Source organism: Suillus discolor (genome assembly GCF_016758755.1).
Source record: "Suillus discolor strain FC423 chromosome Unknown F5147scaffold_58, whole genome shotgun sequence".
NCBI classification, from domain to species: Eukaryota; Fungi; Basidiomycota; class Agaricomycetes; order Boletales; family Suillaceae; genus Suillus; species Suillus discolor.
The window spans coordinates 80,421-100,103 of NW_024541305.1; the positions used below are offsets into that span (position 1 = coordinate 80,421).

Below are 19,683 nucleotides of genomic sequence, written 5' to 3' on the forward strand. Positions count from 1 at the left end.
TTACCCCGGATCCTCATATATTCGGACGATCGGCGATTTCATTTTCGCCTCTCCTTCTGATGACCCTGACTGCGGAGAACTCGAATTGGACTTTTAATTTCGTTAATCGTGGTAGATCAACGTCCTAGTGACGGGGTAAATTCATCATTGCTTTTACCTTTTCCACACCTTTTTCTCGATCTAATAGGTCTCCTCCCCTTTCGATTCTCGCCGACACGTCCACTATGACGCTAAACTAGACCCAAGTCCGCTACGACTATAAACTAGGTCCGAGTCCAGCACGACTATAAACTGCGCGATTGTCCGGAAAGACATTAAACTAAGATTGTCTGAAACGACATTAAACTACTTTCCTCGCTGGATGACCCCGGACACCCTCCGGCCCCCTATGCTTGGATACCCCCTGTCCTCGACCTCGCGTAAGCAATTAACAACAGGTTACGACACCGTACGTCCGAAACGACGCTTAAACTAGATCACTCTTCGACGATCGACTTTAACAAAAGATCCAGAAGACGATGAAGACGAGGGAATCCCCAGAGAAACTCCTGCAAGCCTCATGGCCCTTACCTTCCCCATGATCGTCCGGAAAGACGCTTAAACTATCACGAGGCGAACCTTTCGGAAACTCCTGCAAGCCCGCTAGATCCTCTAGATCCGCCGACCGTAGACTTGACCAAACAAAAGATAACGGAACGCGCCCACACCCATCATGGCAATGATTATCACCCTCTGATGATAGATTAGAACCGAGGAGCGACACGCCCTCGATGATTGAACTCTGATAGGAATAACGAAAGATAAGTCTGACTCAAGCGGAGCTTGGAAACAACCTGGAGGAACACATAAAGACACTCTCCCTACGGTTGAACATTCCTCAGAAACTCCATCATGACGACTCCTACCGAAACCCCTACCACTGTGACGCTGAAGGACTCCGACTACGGACGAATCCTCAGCACGATTGAGAATTGCGCGTTCAGCGAAACCGCCATCCTCACCCCTGCGTACTCCCGAGAGATCGACAACATCCTCGGTGACATGAGCGCAACCGTTGCTGCCAGCACGTCCCTCGCTGTGCACATCATAAAGACTACGAAGATGCTAGAAGACGCCGCACTTCGTACAGACCTAGACGAAGGTACTCGTACACTCGCCGTACTCCACCTTCAGAAAAGAATTCGCGCAATGGCGCTTCACCTCCTACCGCTCGACTTCCCCGACCTCGTGAACCTCGCGGTGAGGACGGCCTCAGCAAAGCCTCGCGCCGAAGAAGAAATTAGACCCGTGCGCCCGCTGCCCAGTAGAAAGAGAACGGCCACGATGGATAGAACCCGCACGCTCTGCAAGCGTTGCGGTGGATATGGGCACACTTTTAGACAGTGTCCTGATTACGTCTGCTGCATCTGCAGCGAGATTGGACCGGATCATTTATCGATCCACTGCCCTGGACTCAAAGGACGCATTGTGCTCCAAGAGTTTTCAGATGAGGAGAAGTTCTTCGAAGCTCTCCTAGACTGGGAGCAGAATCATAAAGCACTCGCCGACCTCGCGCTCGCCTTTCCCATTCCACCTTCCCCTATGCCAGCGACGCCGATACCCCTCACGCCTGTGCCAGCAACTCCCTCGACACCCGCACCGTCCTCCCAGCCTTTGGACGTAGTGTTAATTGAAGCCGGTGACTTCAACCTTAGTAACGGGGTAATGTTACAGGGATCTGTAACACCTACTAGAGCCCCAGCTCTCCCTACACCTGCCCCCGCTCTGCTAGACTCCCCGCGCGGCGGTGCGCCGCCTGCGCCTAGAAAGACAGCGGTCTGGACCGCTATGACCCCGCCTCATGGCGCTATGACCCCGCCTGATGCTATGACCCCGCCCCTGGCCTAGACGGCCTTGTACCTGTTCCATGGAGGCTGTACGCCTCATGGACACCCTAGATCAGCGCATGTATACAGCATGTCGCTTCATGAAGATCCGGAGCGCCCTAGGCGCCTCATGTATGAAGACCCGGAGCGCTTGGCGCTTCCTGTACCTATGCGCAGCCGCCCTTGGCGCCGCATGTATGATCAGAGGTTAAGCCTCATGTACTTTATCTAACCTCATGTCTGGTTATCATAGATTCACGATATACTATTGATTACAGACTGAGCTTGTATACTTAGATACACTATGTATAAGTACACACATTGTTGTAGATTAGACTTCACTTTAATCTACTAGGTTCTACCAAGAACTTGCTCATCTTAGCTCTAACAAAGCTTCCTTGTGTGAGACCGCACTTCAGAGTCGCTCCCATACGCCTCTGCACGTATCCGCTAGCCCTGCATCTCGACGAGCGCCGTCTTACCGAGATAGCCGGAGGAACCTTTGACGTTCCGTCAAAGTCAGACCACGCTCAGCTTCAGTAGAGTCACTCGACTCGTCGCTGAGAAGATCTATCCTAGTTCCCACTACGCCGACCAACAGTCGACGTAACACTCTCTGTCCAGAGGGCACGTACTTTCGTAGCATCGCAGCAGGGGAAAATAGTGTTGATTATGTGATCGGCGGATGCAACAATCTTCCAACAGACGCATCCGATGAAGGCATCCAACTTCGAAGAGTCATCCTTGAGCTCTGTCCTATGAGCCATCGACTTCTTCCCAGAACCCTCCACGAGCTTGCACAAGCAGTTGAAGCACGTTTTGATCAGCACGGCAGCATTGATGATCTTGACATGAGCATACAGCTTGGTCGTGAAGCCGTGTCTCTGTGTCCCGAGGGACATGCTGACCGCTGTAGAGACTCATGCCTCTCATTGTGCAATATGGCAGTTTTCACTGGGGAGTACATGGCATGAACTTGTAGCATCACTCTGTGTGCTACCCGCAGCTATCTCTATATGAGGCGCAGCTTTCCCGCGCAACGCGCGCCATGCGCGCATACCTTTCCCGCGCTTCACGATGTATATGCGTGCGCGCTTTCCCGCGCTCTAGCGCCCTATAGCGCCAGCCATCCGGAAGCATCCATCCACTGTCCACCAAGTTCCCTAGTGCGTATATTTCCATTTCTCACATTTGCATATTGTTCCATCTTTATTTTTATCATGGACCCTTACTTACATATATCCTTACATACCTTACTTGGTAGCACTTCGGCTCCGCATGACAGCGCTTAGGCGCCATATATAAGCGCCAGCAGTACATAGACTTAAAAAAAACTTACTCACTTACTCACCCAGGAGAACAACAGAGGACCGAACCACAACAATACCCATTTACTACCTAGCGGAGTATAGTTGAAATCTATTCCTTGGCACTTCGCATATAACATCTCTCAGCTTGCATCTCTCACCTCTTGTCTAGTGTCTAATCATCACTTAAGCAAACTCACTCTTACTCTCTCTTGTTTCCGCATATACGCGTGCGCATTCCCGCGCTTCGCGCATTCTCGCGCCTCGTGTGCACCTGCGCTTTCCCGCGCTTCGCATTCGCCAACCAGTAGCGCCTACTACTAGATCCTTGCTGTACTCGCTTCCCCTTTAGGGTCGAACGCACTTGTCGTCTCAAGTATAGCAGACTAGGCAACGCGCGACCTTACAACATTTATAGATACAGTCAGGACCATTGTTCGTGCCTCGCTGTATCGTTGAACCTTCACCGCGATACCTACCTGAACAACTTGGCCTGGTCACTTTTGTCCCACTTCAACCACCAAGGCAATTCTAATGATCTTGATGAGGCCATCATTTTGTACGAAGAAGCACTGCACCTGTACCCTGTTGGGCATGAATCTCGTGATTGTTCATTGGACAACCTAGGGCTTGCCCTCATCGACTGTTTCAACAAATGCAGCAACATCGGAGACATGACCCGAGCCATCAGCCTCCATAGTGAGGCTCTGATGTTGCGCCCACCTGGGCATCTGTCACAACCCCTTAAACGAATTAACGCAGGGCAGAGACTAGGACTCAAACTCAGAAAGATCACAACAAAGGATAAGGCAGCAGGTACGTCTTGGATTGCTCACTAGGAGATACAAGAGGTTTGAACTAAAGAACTACTGACTACAAGACACTACCTATATACATATATTGAAACGGAGACTGAAACTGAGTATGAACTAACTAGCCAATGAGAATAATTAAAGGTATCATACGATTCTATATATAACTATGATGTCATAACATGTGCCGCAGCCGCAGTAAGGTTCTGGAACATTCCAAGAGTATCGCGTGGCATGATGTCATCTTCTGATAAGTTACGTGATTCTGGTATAGGGGAGTTCGGTAATTCTATAATAGACGCCATAGGCGCTTCTTCAACTATAAATACATTCTTAGGTTTATCTTTAGGTACAGGCGCTATACTTGTGCGCTTAAAGGACTTCGAATTCAGAAAAGTATAATGGTTCGTATTTGGAACTCGTGACAGCATCCACGTTGTGACACCACGCTTAACAACCTTGCCCTCGCGCTCAAAACTAGATATACCAACTCACAGGTCAGCGAGGATCTTAATGAGGCCATTGATTTATATCGTTAATCCCTTCGGTTACAGCAGCTTGACCATCCGGGGCATCATTTGACTCTTTCCAATCTGAGCTCGGCGCTCTGCTCCCGTTTCATGGAAGCTGGGGAGAACGAAGATGTTGAGGAGGCCATTGCTCTTTGCCAAGAATCATTGGCAGCTGTGTCTTCACTACACCCAGGCAGGTACTTCAGCTACATGTGGCTGCATGAGGCCTATTTGTCTCGTTACTGGATTCTACACGACCCTGCTGATTTGTCTCTTGCAGTGGAGAATTTCAGATTCGCATCAAGACATTCTACTCAAGGCTTCCCACAACGCATCATGAACGCATTTAAGTGGACCATTGCAGTGGAGCAGCATGGTCATGGATCCGCGCTGGAAGCCTACTTGACATTTTTTGAGCTTCTGGATGCTCATTTGACAACACGGTCTTCGGCAACTTCACGGCGCGAAGCTGCTGCTGCCTTCCATTATGCCAGAATGCTCCCAGCAGATGCAGCATCATGTGCCATCCGCTGTGACAATCTACCACATGCAGTTGAACTTGTGGAGCAGGGCCGTGGCCAGCAATGGTTGCTGGCCTCCCGACTCAGGACTCCGGTTGAATCCCTTGAGTCAGCGAATCCAGTACTGGCGCACAATTATTTGGAGCTGAGCACACTCATTTCCAATGCAGCCCAGAGTTCTGCAACAATCACCGACAGAACTGCTGCTGATCGGGCAGCGATAGAATACAGGAGACTCACAAGGCAATGGGAAGCTGCGGTAGCTGAGATACGTGATCTTCGGGAGTTCTCGTGGTTCCTGCTCCCACCTTTGTATGCAGACCTGCAAGCGGCAGCCCGCCAGGGCCCAGTCATCATCCTCATTGCGAGTGAATACTCATGCAGCGCCATCATCATTCCAACTTCAGGAGACTCCCATCATGTTCCCTTGCCATCTGTCACTCTCGCAGATCTGACCAATCTCAAGGACCGCTTCGCCAGGGCAATAAGACACACATCTACCCTGGGCCCCAAAGTGCCGCGAAATGATCTAATAGTCCTTTTGCGGACAGTATGGGATGAGATCCATCTATTCCTCTCCACGCAGCTCACCCCTTTCGAACCAACCCAGATGGCTCTAGGGAGCAATGCCTGGAGGATCTCTACATCTGCTCTTACACGCCCACACTTTCGGCTCTGGTCAGATCCAGACAGATGATGAAGAAGCGCGTCACTCCATCCTTCGTGATGGGTCAACCGGGTGCAGGGAAAGGCAAGCCACTCAAGGCCGTCGACAGCGAGCTCGAGCTTGTCCATAAGCTCGTCCCTGTGACGGCCAGACACACTAATATTTCTGGGGATGCAGCCACACGAGCAGGTGCTCTCAAACCTTTGCAGCAGAACACCTGGGTGCACCTAGCTTGTCATGGCAAACAGGACCTAAAGCAGCCTTACAATTCGCATTTCGTCATGAGAGACAAACACCTGACGCTGCTCGATATCATGGAGAAACATATGCCACAGGCCGAGTTCACGTTCTTATCGGCTTGTCATACTGCCGTAAGCGACGAGGAGACGCCAGATGAAGCGATCCACCTCACAGCTGGGATTCAGTTTTCAGGGTTCAAGAGCGTCGTTGGCACGCTGTGGCAGGTCGACGACTTTGTCACAAAACACGTCGTCAAAGCCTTCTATGAAAGTATGTTCAAAGATTTGAAGGACGGAGGTGCGATGGACTGTACGAAGGCGGCCTGGGCACTGAACCGTGCTATGCACACTGTGAAGACGACAGTGCCGCTGGAGCAGAGGATGGTTTTCGTTCATATTGGTGTTTAGTTCTATGCCGTATTCATAAGTTGTTGATTTGTGATCCTTTCATCCTGTTGTATAATTGATCAGGCCTGATATACTATGTTTTGCGCTCTAGCTATCTCGTTTTCGTATGCTCTGTTGTATTTTTGTCGACTAGAATATTCACCAAAGTTCCTATGTACTACTCGACTCGTTTACAGACGTATCTTCTGCTTGAGTACTTAGATAGCACTTCACCGCCGGGCCTGTGAAGCCAAGTGCCGACTCTTGCCTTGCAGTCATACCTTCAAGCTGTCAAGATGTTCTGCAATGAACACTCGACCAACCACTGCCAAGTTAGAAGCAGGGCCCATCCAACTAAACATGTGCACCCATCGAAGTCAGTAGTCTCTTCAACGTTTAACCCCGGATGGCTGCTTTGACTCATCGCCCACTACTTACTACATCCGCTTTGACATTAGTGCCAAGTTGAATCTTCCAAGGCGTGCACTGAGTTTATAATGACATTCAAGATTTATTTGTCATGGTCAGCACTCATAATTTATTATTTGAGTTACTCATACTTGTTGAAGGGTTCGGAGATCCGCCAGTACCTCCTCAGTCGATTCATGGACAAGCCTAACCTCTATGCCTTTCGACACTAGGTGTTTGTGGGAGAAGAAAGGTGACCAGGAGGTTGCTTGGATACAGGAAACTTCAATGTGAGCTAATCTATGCGAAAAGGAATGGTATATTTGGGCAAAAGGCCGTAGGGCTTCTCGGCCTGCTGCAAGGGCACGAACCTGAGAGTTTTCAAGGTGAGCTGAGATGGGCAGGTGGGCACCGATCAAATTGTCATGAGTGAGCCTTGAAACTTCTAGGAAGCGAACGCAGTACAACGGACAAAAGGTTAACGAGTTGGGGGAGTTAGACGTTTTCCGTTTTCTGAGAGAGGGAGCGGTGGGAGGGTGCAAAGAACGATAGAGTTTAGAGTAGACGATACGAGAAACTAATAACGAGCGATTTAGAGTTGACTGCTGATGTGGGTCGGAACAAAGGAGAGTCACGCTACTTCGCTTACTCACGCGTAGACTCAATTCTGTCTTAGGTGCCGCGAGAAGGAACCCAGGTGAGGAGAGGCAAGACTGAGACGGTGGTGCCGAAAGGACGATGAAGGGATGGGATTCAAAAACTTTGTCTGAGAAGAAAACGCACAATCAGACATGCCAGCCATTGTCCAATTATGAACACGGATCTGTGAAAGATGAAGTAAACAGTGCATCGAATAACGTTTGAATACTGTACCAAAATCATGTGAGCGTCCTGCGCAGTGAGGGTGGCATCCTTGATTCGATAGCGGAATAGGCGCAATAAAACATCTGCGCCATCAAATGCAAGGGGAGGGAATATACACGGCGATGCATACAACGTATGGTAGCATATAGTGACAAAGAATGCCACATATGTCAAAAGGCTTCGAGAAATGTTAGCTGTAGTGCGACGCGAGGCAACAAACCTTACTGGACAATAAAGAAACACTCATAAAACAGTCTCCTGACTTCCTCAAAGACATAAGGACAATGATGCAGAGGAGGGCCAGCGAAGCCACTCCTGAAGTCTCTTTCTGGGGACCAAGAATTGCAAGTCCATACTGTAACATCAGTGAATGGATGATTCCTTGATAATGTAGCCGTGGGAACTACAGAAGGACACAATTCTGCTTCTACTAAATAATATCATATATTCTGCGAGAACTTTTAGTTGTAAATATATAGCCATCAATGCCTGTACATTCAGGGTAATATGAGCGACCCACAACAATGTTATAATTTTCCTCCATCGTAGCAGAGAAGGGGTGTTAGTATACCGGTGCCCATTATTTTCAGCATTGTTGTTTTGCCTTATTAATTTTTTGAATTGTGACCTCATTCAAGACATTCTCATGACACATAGCTTTGGCAGTGTTCAACACGTGTAGGATCTCATCAAAGTCGACCACAAAGTCATGACTCCGCGCCATCTAGTGCTGCCACAGTCCGGTTCTGAACTTCGGTTCGGACCTGAACTTATCCGAACCAGACCGTGGGTTCGGTCCGAGGTTCAGCATACTAGGAGGACCGAACCTATTATTAGGTTCGGGGTTCGGCTGATGGCTGAGAATTTCGGACCCGTTCGAACCGACTGAGATATTATTACTTCTGTATCTGATCCTCGACGTCCTTATTGCTACTAATAATACTTTGATTTCAAGTCTTTCTTCTGATCTTCTGGCAACTTCAACGAGCATGGCCATTGTCAGTCCTGGCTACATTGATCTCGGGACGATGAATAGCGGCTTTTACTTGACGACTGAAACGCTCAACGTATATCCATTGGACACATCCGACTGCCTCATCGATCTCCTCAATGTTACGGTAAGCTCAATGTTTATTATTATACTGATTATAATGTCTTTTATGTCTAGAAACTATCATCAGGATTCTCATCCAGCTCCTTTGAGCTTCAACATCAATTAACTGCACCAGTAATTGCATGGCAACGGTATGTTCAAGGTGCGTCATATTTTTTGATATCATATCATAAATTTTTGTATAAACGAGCTACTCTAGGTTCCACATTCACCCTTCCCACTACGAGCATGTCATGCACACTTGGCTCCAATGGCCAACTCAAAGACGCTAGCACCATTGATTGGTACAACGATCCTGAGGATGACTCACCCATGCTCCCTCCACCTCCGCCTCTGCCTCCTGCATCCAATGGAAAAATCACTGCCTTTGTCTCTCATCGCTCAGGTCGAGCGGTCAAGCCCACGGAGAAAATTCGTGAAGCCGGCAACGTGGCTCCAGCAGCCAAGCGATCGGCTCCAGCGGTTCTTTGAGGCCAGCCTGCACCCAAGCGAGTGCAAACTGGTACCCTTCTGGTCAGTCGCCTTGACGATGACGACGACGATGATGAACCCCCCACACTAGAGGATTTCGCAGATGAGGAGGAAGAAGACGAGGATAACAATGAAGAAGCCTACGCAAGGACCAAGGCGCTCGGAGATGAGGATCGGGAGCATCGGAAGCACACTAAGAAAGAGGAGCGCAGTGCTGATTTGAAGACCGTATTTACGCAGGAGAAAGGTTGTGTCAATCCGCACACTCAAGCACTTGAAGATGGCTGGTGGTGCGAAATATGCAAGTACGTTTTGACTTCAAACATTTTGAATTGATCACACATAACTAACATTGATTACAGAGCTAACAATGTACCTTGGAACCAATGCTTTTTCAAAGGCAGCATTTCCACTCACCGTACTCATATCGCGCGTAATGCGAAGTGTCACTTCCCTATCTACCGAGACCGGTGCAAGGAACGAGGTATCAAGATGCACGATCGTGCCATACCTCCCAACTGCAAAGCAACTGATGGGACCCAGCAAATGTTAGACCAGTCGCTCACATCTAAAATACCTGAATTCACCAAGTCCGGCCTGATGGATTATATCGTCAAGCTAATTGTATCTGAGGATGAGGTGAGTGATTCCAATTTCTTGTGTAACTAAGACGCTTATGCCATACATAGGCATTCCAACTCGTTGATAAGGGACCATTCCGTCGACTCCTTCAGTACCTCCGGCCCTCCCTTACGGACAGAGACATTCCCCATCGTACCAAAACCCGTGATGAGATTCTTCAACGAGCCAAGCTCGCTGTCCAGCGTGTCAAAGACAAAATGAAGCAAGTCGACAGCAAGGTATCTATCACTTTCAACTCGTGGACCTCAGAACCCGGTGTACCTTTCTTATCTATCACGGTGCATTACATTGACTCCCCGGTTGGGGAACCTCATGAGTGGAAGCTGAAGGCAGAGCAACTCACATTTACCACCATCAATGGTAATTATAGCGGCCGCAACATTGGCCGAATTTTAATTCAAACTATCGATGACTACGGCATTCGTAACAAGCTTGGTTGGTTTACGGCTGACAATGCCACTAACAACGACACTGCAATTCAGACTGTCACAGATGCTATTGACCCCTCTGGTACGAAGTGGATCGCCAGCGAGCACCGCGTGCGGTAAGTAGTTTATTATTCAATTCAATGTCACTAATGTCTATTAGTTGCATGGAGCATGCCTTACACTTAGCGGCCAAACACTTTGTCGAGGATGTTTCTCCCACACCGGCTAGTACTCTCAGCAAGAATGTGACAAACAATGATGAGGATGATGAAACGACTGATTTTGAGGTTGCCGATACCATTGGGAAAGCCCTCGCACTGGTAATGCAGGTAAGTTTTAACATTTAGTTGAGTATAGCCCTGCTTTAATGATCCATTCATGCAGGTACGAAAATCTCCTCAGGCGCGAACCTTCTTTCAGAAGTGTTGCGCTGAGGTCAACGAGCCAAGTCTTGAGCTATTAAAATGGATTCGCACAAGATGGGCCTCACTTTTCGGCATGATGGAGCGCACACTTCAGCTGCGTAAGGGGGTCAATAGATTTATTCAGCTCGCAGACGACAGCGACAAAGTTCCCAACTTGCAGGGTAAGTCATATGGAGCATTCAAGCTCTTGGCGGATGAATGGAAAAAGCTGGAATTAATGTGTGACATGCTTCAGGTGTGTGTGTCCATTCTTTGTTTTTGTGCTGATGCTAACCATTATACTACTTAACAAGGAGCCCGCAAACGCCCAACAATCTTTTTCGGCGACTCGTGAGCCTACCATATGGCGTACTATTCCGGTCCTCAAGTTTCTGCAAGAGACTTGGCAAAACATGGCCAATTGTTCGAAGTTCGACGACTTCTCAATGGCCATCAACTCTGGTCTCGATAATCTTCGCAAATGGTACCACAAGATCGATGAAAGCGATGTCTATTTTGTTTGTCTCGGTATGTGCTACATTTACTATATAATGCCCCCTCTAATGTACCCTGTCATCCTAGCACTTGACCCTAACTATAAGGTCGCATATGCGAAGAGTAAATGGGAGCGTTGTGACTTTGAGGCAGGTATGGAATGCTTGCAAAAAGTCGTAAGTCCATGTCTGTCTCATGGTCGCAAGTGCGCTAATTTCACATAGTTCGACAAATATTATCATGATACTTTCAGTTCGTCGCCTGATGCAGAGCAAGCTGTTGCTGTTCCTTCATCGCTCACTCGTCAAGGGTTGTATGGCCACGGTTGGATGCGTGATGCCGTCAAATCTCGTGTCATCAACGACGGTATGAGCCGAAGGCCTCGGCAAGAGCTAGATGATTATCTTGCAGCGCCGCTAGAGGACGTTGATGATGTGGTGGCGTGGTGGGGGGTAAGTTTAGTTTTTTGTATTGCTATTTTTTAAGCTCACCATATTCCTAGCATCATTCGGTTCAATATCCTACCATTTCCTGCATTGCAAAAGACTATCTGGCCATTCAGGGCTCTGCCGTTGCATCGGAATGGGCCTTTTCAAGTGGTGGAAGCACTGGCACCATGCGCTGAAACTGCTTGTTGCCAACAATGTTTGAGGCCCTGCAACTGCTAAAGAGTGCATATCGTCAGGGTCACATATCTGCAACGGCACAAGCTGAGTTTGCGGCTGCTCGTGAATACCCCCTCATGGATGTCGTGTAGTTACTCATTTGTATCAATTTTTTCATGTAATTTTTACGATTTTTTTCAAATTATATGTTGCGTTCGAGCGTTCGAACGCATTCTGAACTCGAACTGAACCCTTGCGAATGTGTTTGCAAGGGTCCGGTCCAGCGTTCATACTCCTTGTTCGAACCTGACTGATGGTCCGGTTCGGGGTTCGCATTCAGAGGCCCAAGAACCGGACTGAACCGGACTTTGGCAGCACTAGCGCCATCGCAACACACATGGGATTTCAGCGCGCTCCTTTTGACATTGTGGACTGTTCTCAATTTTCGCCTAGATCAAGATGTTGTTTCATGTTATCTATGCCCTTGTCGTACGAAGTAGCTTTGGCAGTGTTCAACCCGTGTAGGATCTCATCAAAGTCGACCACAAAGTCATGACTCCGTGCCATTGCAACACGCATGGGATTTTGGCGCAGTCCTTTCGACTTTGTGGACTGTTCTCGTTCTTCCTCGGTCTGGTGAGTTTTTCAGAGGCCAACAAACGGCAAAATTTGAATTTCTATCAGCTATAGACATAATTTCAACCTCGTTCAAGAGCTCATCGTTTTATCAATATAAACTACTTTCCTGTATTGTCTGGCCCAAAGTTCCTGTATTACCTATACATGTCGCCTGTGGTTTGGTGAAAACTTCTAGTTTCATAGCGCTTTTAATGGTTGGGGGCCTTTGGGAAAATTTTGAAAGGACTGTAAGATCATCAGGGCGAGGAACTGTGACTACTATGGCAGTAGGTATGAGTGTTGGATACTAAGTGTTGCCTCTGCGATGGTGTTTGAGGTCAAATTTGGATATCGACAAAACCATCCACGTTCTGAAGAAAGTGATGTAAAATGCAGAATGCACGCAGTGTGAAATAGGGCACGAGTTGCGCAGGAAGCTACATAAAGAATCGGGAATGATCGTAGAAGGCGTGACCTTTAATAAAATATCCTCGTAATTATTACAGTTTATTTGCAGAGGCTAAAGCATACCATGACCAGGAATAGTACGCATGGCTATCTCTCAGGCTTGCCCTGCTCGGGCTTCATCCGCATGCTTCTGCTTCCTTCTCTGCCAAGTAGTACAGTTTGGCATTATCGCTGGAAGAAAACTGGATGAGGAAGCCGCATGGAGGGAGCTTAAAGCGTTGACAATGCTGTGAAAATCGCAAAAACCTGTGATGAAAATTTGAATCTGTAAGCTATAAGAATAATTCAGAGATGTGAGCAGAAAAATAAATAAAAAACGGACTTCTGCACATGAGGGAATCCTAGCTTGAATGGATTGGCACGATCCATATTCCCAAAGAATGCAAAATTTGAGATAGAAGTAGGAACTTCCATCTACGCAGGAACAAGCACGAGTGTGTGGATCCCCATTCATCTAAACCTGCTGGAAAGTACGTAGGAGGAGAACTTGAAGACTTTAGGGCCACTCTTGTCGTCCGTGTTGGAAAAACACATCGCTGACAGAAGTCTCTGCGCCAGAAATTTTATTAAACACCTCAATGCACACTAAGAGAAAACATGGTTGTGTAATGTCATTATGTATGCGAAGAGGTATAAGTGCTCACCGTGTCAGCAATGTCACGCATCATCATCATGTGCTTGATTCCCTATGAACGGCTTTAACTGTGGCAGACGAAGCCAAATAGAGCTTCATTGTTGCAGAGTGACAATCCTATCATCGAGAGGCGCGCAAGCGGGAAACGATTGATCTTGGTTGTCCGGATGAGCTCGAAAAACCCAACTTGCGCGGTGGCCGTATTCTGAGAAAAAAGTGTTGGTCGATGTTGGATCAGAACTGCATCGAGCAATGGCAGGAACTTGAGCCAAGCCTGAGGCTGTGATTGTCACTGGTATGGCGGGTGGGTGAATAGCCTGAGTAAGTGCACCATTCAAGTTGGACTTTAGCTCGTCGAAGGCTGTCACGGTACAGCATGGATCATTCTAAACAGAGTCCGAGTTGGTAATCATTGTTCACTGATTTCGGATCGTCTCCATCAGCCTTCAGTTGGCAAGCTTGCTGATGCAGAATAGTGAGCAGTAGGCTGAAAACAAACATTTAAGTAGTAGTAGTGCTAGTACTACTAGTAGGTAAGGCTGAGCTATAGTCTGCTTCGCTCCGAGTTAGAAAGATAAGCTGTCTTCCTTGTCCTTGTCCTTGTCCTTGTCCTCGCCCTTGCCCTTGCCCTCACCATCTTCTATCCCCTCATCCAGGTCACTATCACTCTCACCATCAGACTCCTGTTCATTCGTGTCTTCATCATCTTCGCTGTCATGGTCCTCTTCCTCCCCTCCTCCGTCAAAGCTGTCAGTATTGACTTTCGCTCTCCAAGTCACCAACATTACCATACCCCTCTGGTTCCAGGCTATCCGCGAGGTCCACGTCTGCACAATCTCTTGCCATTCCTCGTAGGACTGATAGGATGTCCAATTCCATGGTGCGTATAACGCATAAACATATCACGGTCCATGAATCTGTGTAATCATCAAAAGTTTGGTAAGGACAACAGGACGAAAGGTTGTACTTACATGCCAACATAATATCCTTCCCAGTCATCTAATTCATCACTGTTGACGTCCGAAGGACTTCCCATAGCGAAGAGACGTGGTACCACGACCGGAAGAAAACGCCGGAATCAAATGAGCACTTCAGATGACCTGACCGGGATCAAGAAACCCAAACACGTCAGGGTCAGACTCATCTACGAATGCGACCTTTGGAAGTCGAGCACAATTCATCCCTGACTGGTAGTCGGTCAGGCGCGCCAACCATCTGACATAGAGAACCTCAATTTGATGCCTTTTCACTAGACCTTCGTTATTGAGCCACACATCCGTATGGTAGATGCCCAGAACGCGGGCATACCAGTATGGATGTTGGGGCGCCGTTTCCCCAGACAAAACCATAATATCAGGGTGTGTCAGAGTATTGATAGTATCATATTCTCGTCGTAAATCGTAAGTCGTGTAATGAACCTATTGATTTGGAGAATCACGCTGCTAGCAACACTCGAAAAATGCGGAACATACCTGCATTGTTTGGACAGAATAAAGCCTATTGTCCGAGATGATAACCGAATTACGCTCGTGATCGGAGAAGGTAGAGTCACAATGAGTGACATCTAAGTTTCGAAGTCGGTATAGTACATGGTCCTTGAGTTTTGGAATGAACGCCTGCATATCATTGTGAGTAAGGTGAACAATGGGGAAAGTGGCACCTACTGCTACAGCTGGATCATTGTCATGATCTCGAAGAAACTTGAAAATATCCAATGGGTTGTTGCGGCTACGTGTTGGTATATAGTGATGATCCTTTAAGTTGATCCCTGCAGGCAAGTCGACTGGTGGCTGGTATCAAGTATATGAGCGGTGTTCTGCCTCTGCTACTCGCCGAAGGACTCGTCGACGACGCTCATGCTTTGCAAGCTGAGCCGGGGTGTCCAATTTGCTGGTAAGCGGATAGAATGCTTTAAGTGCTCTGTGCGCTAACTCTCCCTGCCAGACAACTCAAGATCAGACTCAGACATTATACCAAAGATGGGACGTACAATTTGCGATGTATATGAGTCAACTGTTCCAAAGAGCCGGATTGACCATAGATAATCCCCCATGGCATGAAATTTATAAGTGTTCAGATTAAACTTCTTCACCTTTTTGCCGCAACTCCCAGCATCCGCGTTGTCGAAACCCGAGCGTTCGCGTGCGGCCTTGCGTTCTTGAGCAGCCCTTTCTTTCAGTAATTCTACAGTAGAGAAACTGGCACATGTCAAGTCGTGAAACTTACGCAAATGATAGGACAGCCTTTTGAATGTCTCATCTAGCAGTGATAGGGTAGTGTCGGAATGCATTCTTAGTTTGGCAAGAGTGTGCCATTGGGCAAACCTGTATAAAAGCGACTGCACAATAGCATCATGATCTGCTGGGAAAAGCCCCTCGAAGACCAGTATCGCACACTGAGGAATGTCACTAACGCCCATCACCAAATGAGCCAGAAAGACGTACCTGCAGAATGTCCTCGAAGTCTCGTGCTGCAAGCCGTTTCATTTCTGACGTATTATTCGAAAATTTCCTGAATGATCCCATTTCCATATGATGGGACGTGGCGAAATCTATGTTTAACGCGAATCACCCTCAATCAGTAATGAAAGTTGTATGCGACAAACCTATAGTCAAGACTTGCAACCAACTGGTCACCTCTGGGAAGCGCGTAAAGTAGACGGATGAGGTGCGTAAACAGCGCCTTCCATGTACCTAGCTCGCACTCATGCATAAAATCGACTACAAGCATGCGAAAAGCATCGAATCCAAGCGGTCCAAGCCTTTCTACAAAAGTGTTCTAGTTTACAATCAGGTACCAATCATAAGGGGAATGGTTTCCAAGGTACTTACCACAGTCGGCACCCATGAACCTTCTCCAATAGTCGCCTGCACCTTAGAGCCATTCACAGTGTTTCCCTGAGTGATAGATAAATCCGCGGGCCCTGATTATCTTCTCCAGACAGTAAGTCCTAAGGGTAGCGACACGATTTCGCATGTCTTGAAACAAGCCAAGAAGGTCAAACGAGGCTTTCGGTATGAGACAGCGCGGACACGGGCAAGAGCCCATATCTTTGATTGTTGCTATCAAAACCCTGAGGCGACGATGAGTACATTAACAAAAACGAAACAAGATGTGCACTTTTCTGGATAATCGGCTGAGTAAGTAAAGATCCGCGGAAAAACCCTTCTGAGTATTCCATCCGGACACCGAAGGACAATTCCGTGATGGTACGCATGAAGGAATTCCGCATCCAATAAATGTTTCCAACACGCATGAAACAAATCTCTCGACAATGTGCATGAAGAGCTGCCATGCTGCTTTTCGATATCTGCGGCAAGCTACTGAAGATGTCCTTTACATTATCCGGAAGCTATAAATTCAATGTGAGAGAGACACACAGTGCGGGAGGCAGATAACCTACAGAAGGTAAAAATCCAACAAGGTGGCATGCACCAGATTTGGGTGCTGATCGTGCATACTTCGTTAAGTTTCCAAAGTACAAATACAAGGGCCAAGCCTTGGCCGTTCCGAAGGTGGCCAGATGAGTTGCATCGGAAAAAAACATCAGTCCAGCGATAACACGTTCGAGTGAGCAACCAGGCTCTCTTGGCTGTTTATGCAGACCATCCTGGGCTTCTAACCAGGAGTCAGAGGTATACAACTCGTCGAACACGCGTTCTTGATGGCTGTCCAGCGGATCCTTCCATAGACGCTTGAAGGGTGAAAGATGGAACGCGCTGGCCTGAATGTCGGTGAATGCAGAACGAATCACTGATAAAAGTGGCCGGTAATGAAACACCGAAATGTTAATTGATCTGCCCCGGTCAGTCTTTTGACTTAGAAGGGATATCAAGGGCGATATCCGTTGCCAACCAGTCATCCAGGAAGATTACAGGCCCCTTTCCTCTGTTATCAGTCCAATGCGCGCAGACTCCTCCTTACCGAAAATCCATCCAAGTCCCTTGAATCGAAGTCCTTCGCCAGAATCACGTCTTTGACAAGACGCATCACTTCAGCCTCCGATTTCTGATGACTACCGGAGTTCATCCATGCCATCAGACGGTAGATGGTCATGTTGGGGAAGGGAAAAGGCGGTCCAGAGACCGAATCAGACCCATCCGCATCCGCGTGGGCAGGTCATTGGACAGGAATTGGCTAGCTGGGTAGATGAGATGTATTTATCAGGCTCGAACGAGGGGCGCCTAGGATATTGTCGGCAAAGTCCAATGGCGTTAAATATTGTTTGGAGAGAATCATGCAGAGTCAATAAGACTCTTCGGATTCTGTGCTGCGGTTGATTGTGAGTTTTGGTCGCATGAGACAGGTCATTCCCAGCGGAATCTGAAGGATTGATGTCTTCATCGGCAGGTAGAATATCGGCAAACCTTCTTGGGAGGGGCCTGGATGTGCTTCGTGAAGGACGTTGATCTGGATCTGCTAATGATCGATGGGTGAGGTTACCATTAGTATGCTGCAGGTACAAGATTTTGCGGAAGATGTGCACCTAGATCGTGTTCAGTCACGGCGGTATCATAATCCTCCATCGACATTGCAACATCTACAACGTCCATTTCCTGGAATGCAGAGGTTGAGACACTGCTGTAGTAGTAGCACAAGAGGTATTGTGACTGACCTTTGAGTTGGTACTGGGCTCAGCCACGCTAGGTTTGCAACTGGCTGCAGATTTCGAATGATTGGTAAATAGCATCGGTCGCAGCTGTGAATTATAGTAAGTCAACTTAGGAGAACTAAGTCCAAAGTGAGAGTTAAATCTAGACTTGGACTCAGTGAATGGATGACTCGGACGTACTAGTACAGGAACAGCAGCACCAGTGTTAGCCTGAGCCTTGGTTGCATTAAGCCGTAATGTCAACTTTTTTTGCGATGTTTTATTCGATTCATTTGCGCGGTCCCTCCTTTTCTGCGAGGCTAATACACTTGCCCTCTGGTAATACTTGCATGCAGAACGATGTCTGCTAAGTCCACGAAAATCGGTGTCCTTCTCCCAAGAGCAATGCAATGCGCCGCAGGACACTGTGACCATGGAAAGGACGAAGATGAATAACAGAACCCAACGCGATCGAGATGGATGCATTCCACCATGGCCGTGGTGATGATAGAGACCGTCAAAGAGGAAGGATGCGACGCGGCAGTGACCGGTCAGTCCCCGACTCTGCCCGTCCGAGTCCGTATTCAAGTTTTCACCATATCATAGCTAGTAGTTATTCACCTTGATTCTTGATTCTTGATTCTTGATTCTTGATTCAGTTGTTATCATATCTTTCGATTTCCTATCCATACATCATATCAGGAGGGACTGTGCTGTAATTACAAGTATTTCGATGATACAACCACACCCAATAATTCTGCGGCTCCAACATTCATCAACCTCTTAAACATTCAAATTAGTGTGTTGAACTGTTGGAAAAACAATCAGCTTGGGACTAGTATGTCCGAGCCTGCAAGGAAAATGCTCACAACCAAGCAACACCAAAGGTATTGTGTACTGGCTTCCATAGAAAACCTCCGAAACACAGTTCACGAAGAAGCCGTGTCTTGGCACAAACTGATTGGACCGTAAGCATGGCAGTGACTGAGGGGTGCGGCAGCCTGGTCCTCTTGAAGACGCGAATCCACGGAGAAGTTCTTCGAAAGTATTGACTGCATTGCCGAGTGCTTGACATGCATTAACTAAGTGAGCGAGAATCCTTTGGTGATAAGTAGAGGTGCTTTGATGAGGGTCTGAAGGCGAAGTTACGGTCGCGTGCACCGTTTGATATGGGCAAAATACCGAAAAACTATTAGGACATTCAAGTTGGTCCCAGAAAGGATGAGACACTGCAGAACGTGCAATCTGAATTTACACACCTCTAAAGGTTTGTCTGGGAGCACACGGTTAGACTCGGACTCTTGAGATCATTAAAAAACCGCAGGCACATTGCTCACCAATAGAGCGATGGTTGGTAAAGATGGTGGAGTTGTGGAGATTGGAAATTACGAACGTGACTCAAGCATATGCCATCCCCTCTGAGAGTTTCTTCACATCAGCGTGATCGAGCCTAAGGTTCTGAAGGGGAGTAGCATACGCCTGGACTCAGAAGAATGAAATCTGCGAGGAAGAAGAAAAGACGCCCGCAGGAAACTCACTATTTGTGACCGCCAGATTTGAAGCCGAGCTAGTAAGCTTCTTCTCTAATATTTTTCATGCGTAGAATTGAAGGAGTGTGATATCTTTGATGA

The 19,683-nt window shown here is 47.7% G+C and overlaps 3 protein-coding genes across 3 annotated transcripts; 2 read left to right on the forward strand and 1 right to left on the reverse strand.

Moving 5' to 3' along the window:
• Positions 1–891: 891 nt before the first annotated feature.
• On the forward strand, positions 892–1,887 carry F5147DRAFT_655843 (uncharacterized protein; the record flags this gene model as incomplete). The annotated part of the gene is made up of 1 exon (XM_041434024.1): positions 892–1,887. The coding sequence occupies one exon, from the start codon at positions 892–894 to the stop codon at positions 1,885–1,887; it is 996 nt and encodes a 331-aa protein (XP_041289129.1).
• Positions 1,888–4,604: 2,717 nt separating this feature from the next.
• On the forward strand, positions 4,605–6,331 carry F5147DRAFT_814331 (CHAT domain-containing protein; the record flags this gene model as incomplete). The annotated part of the gene is made up of 2 exons (XM_041443517.1): positions 4,605–5,567; positions 5,642–6,331. 2 exons carry the CDS (start codon positions 4,605–4,607, stop codon positions 6,329–6,331), a joined length of 1,653 nt encoding a protein of 550 aa, XP_041289130.1.
• Positions 6,332–13,976: 7,645 nt separating this feature from the next.
• F5147DRAFT_712400 (uncharacterized protein) lies at positions 13,977–14,549 on the reverse strand (the record flags this gene model as incomplete). Its single annotated transcript, XM_041438358.1, is given in 5 exon segments — positions 13,977–14,221; positions 14,241–14,318; positions 14,353–14,378; positions 14,433–14,471; positions 14,491–14,549. Coding segments are annotated over 5 exon segments (396 nt in total), but the record flags the coding sequence as incomplete, so codon positions are not given.
• Positions 14,550–19,683: the final 5,134 nt, after the last annotated feature.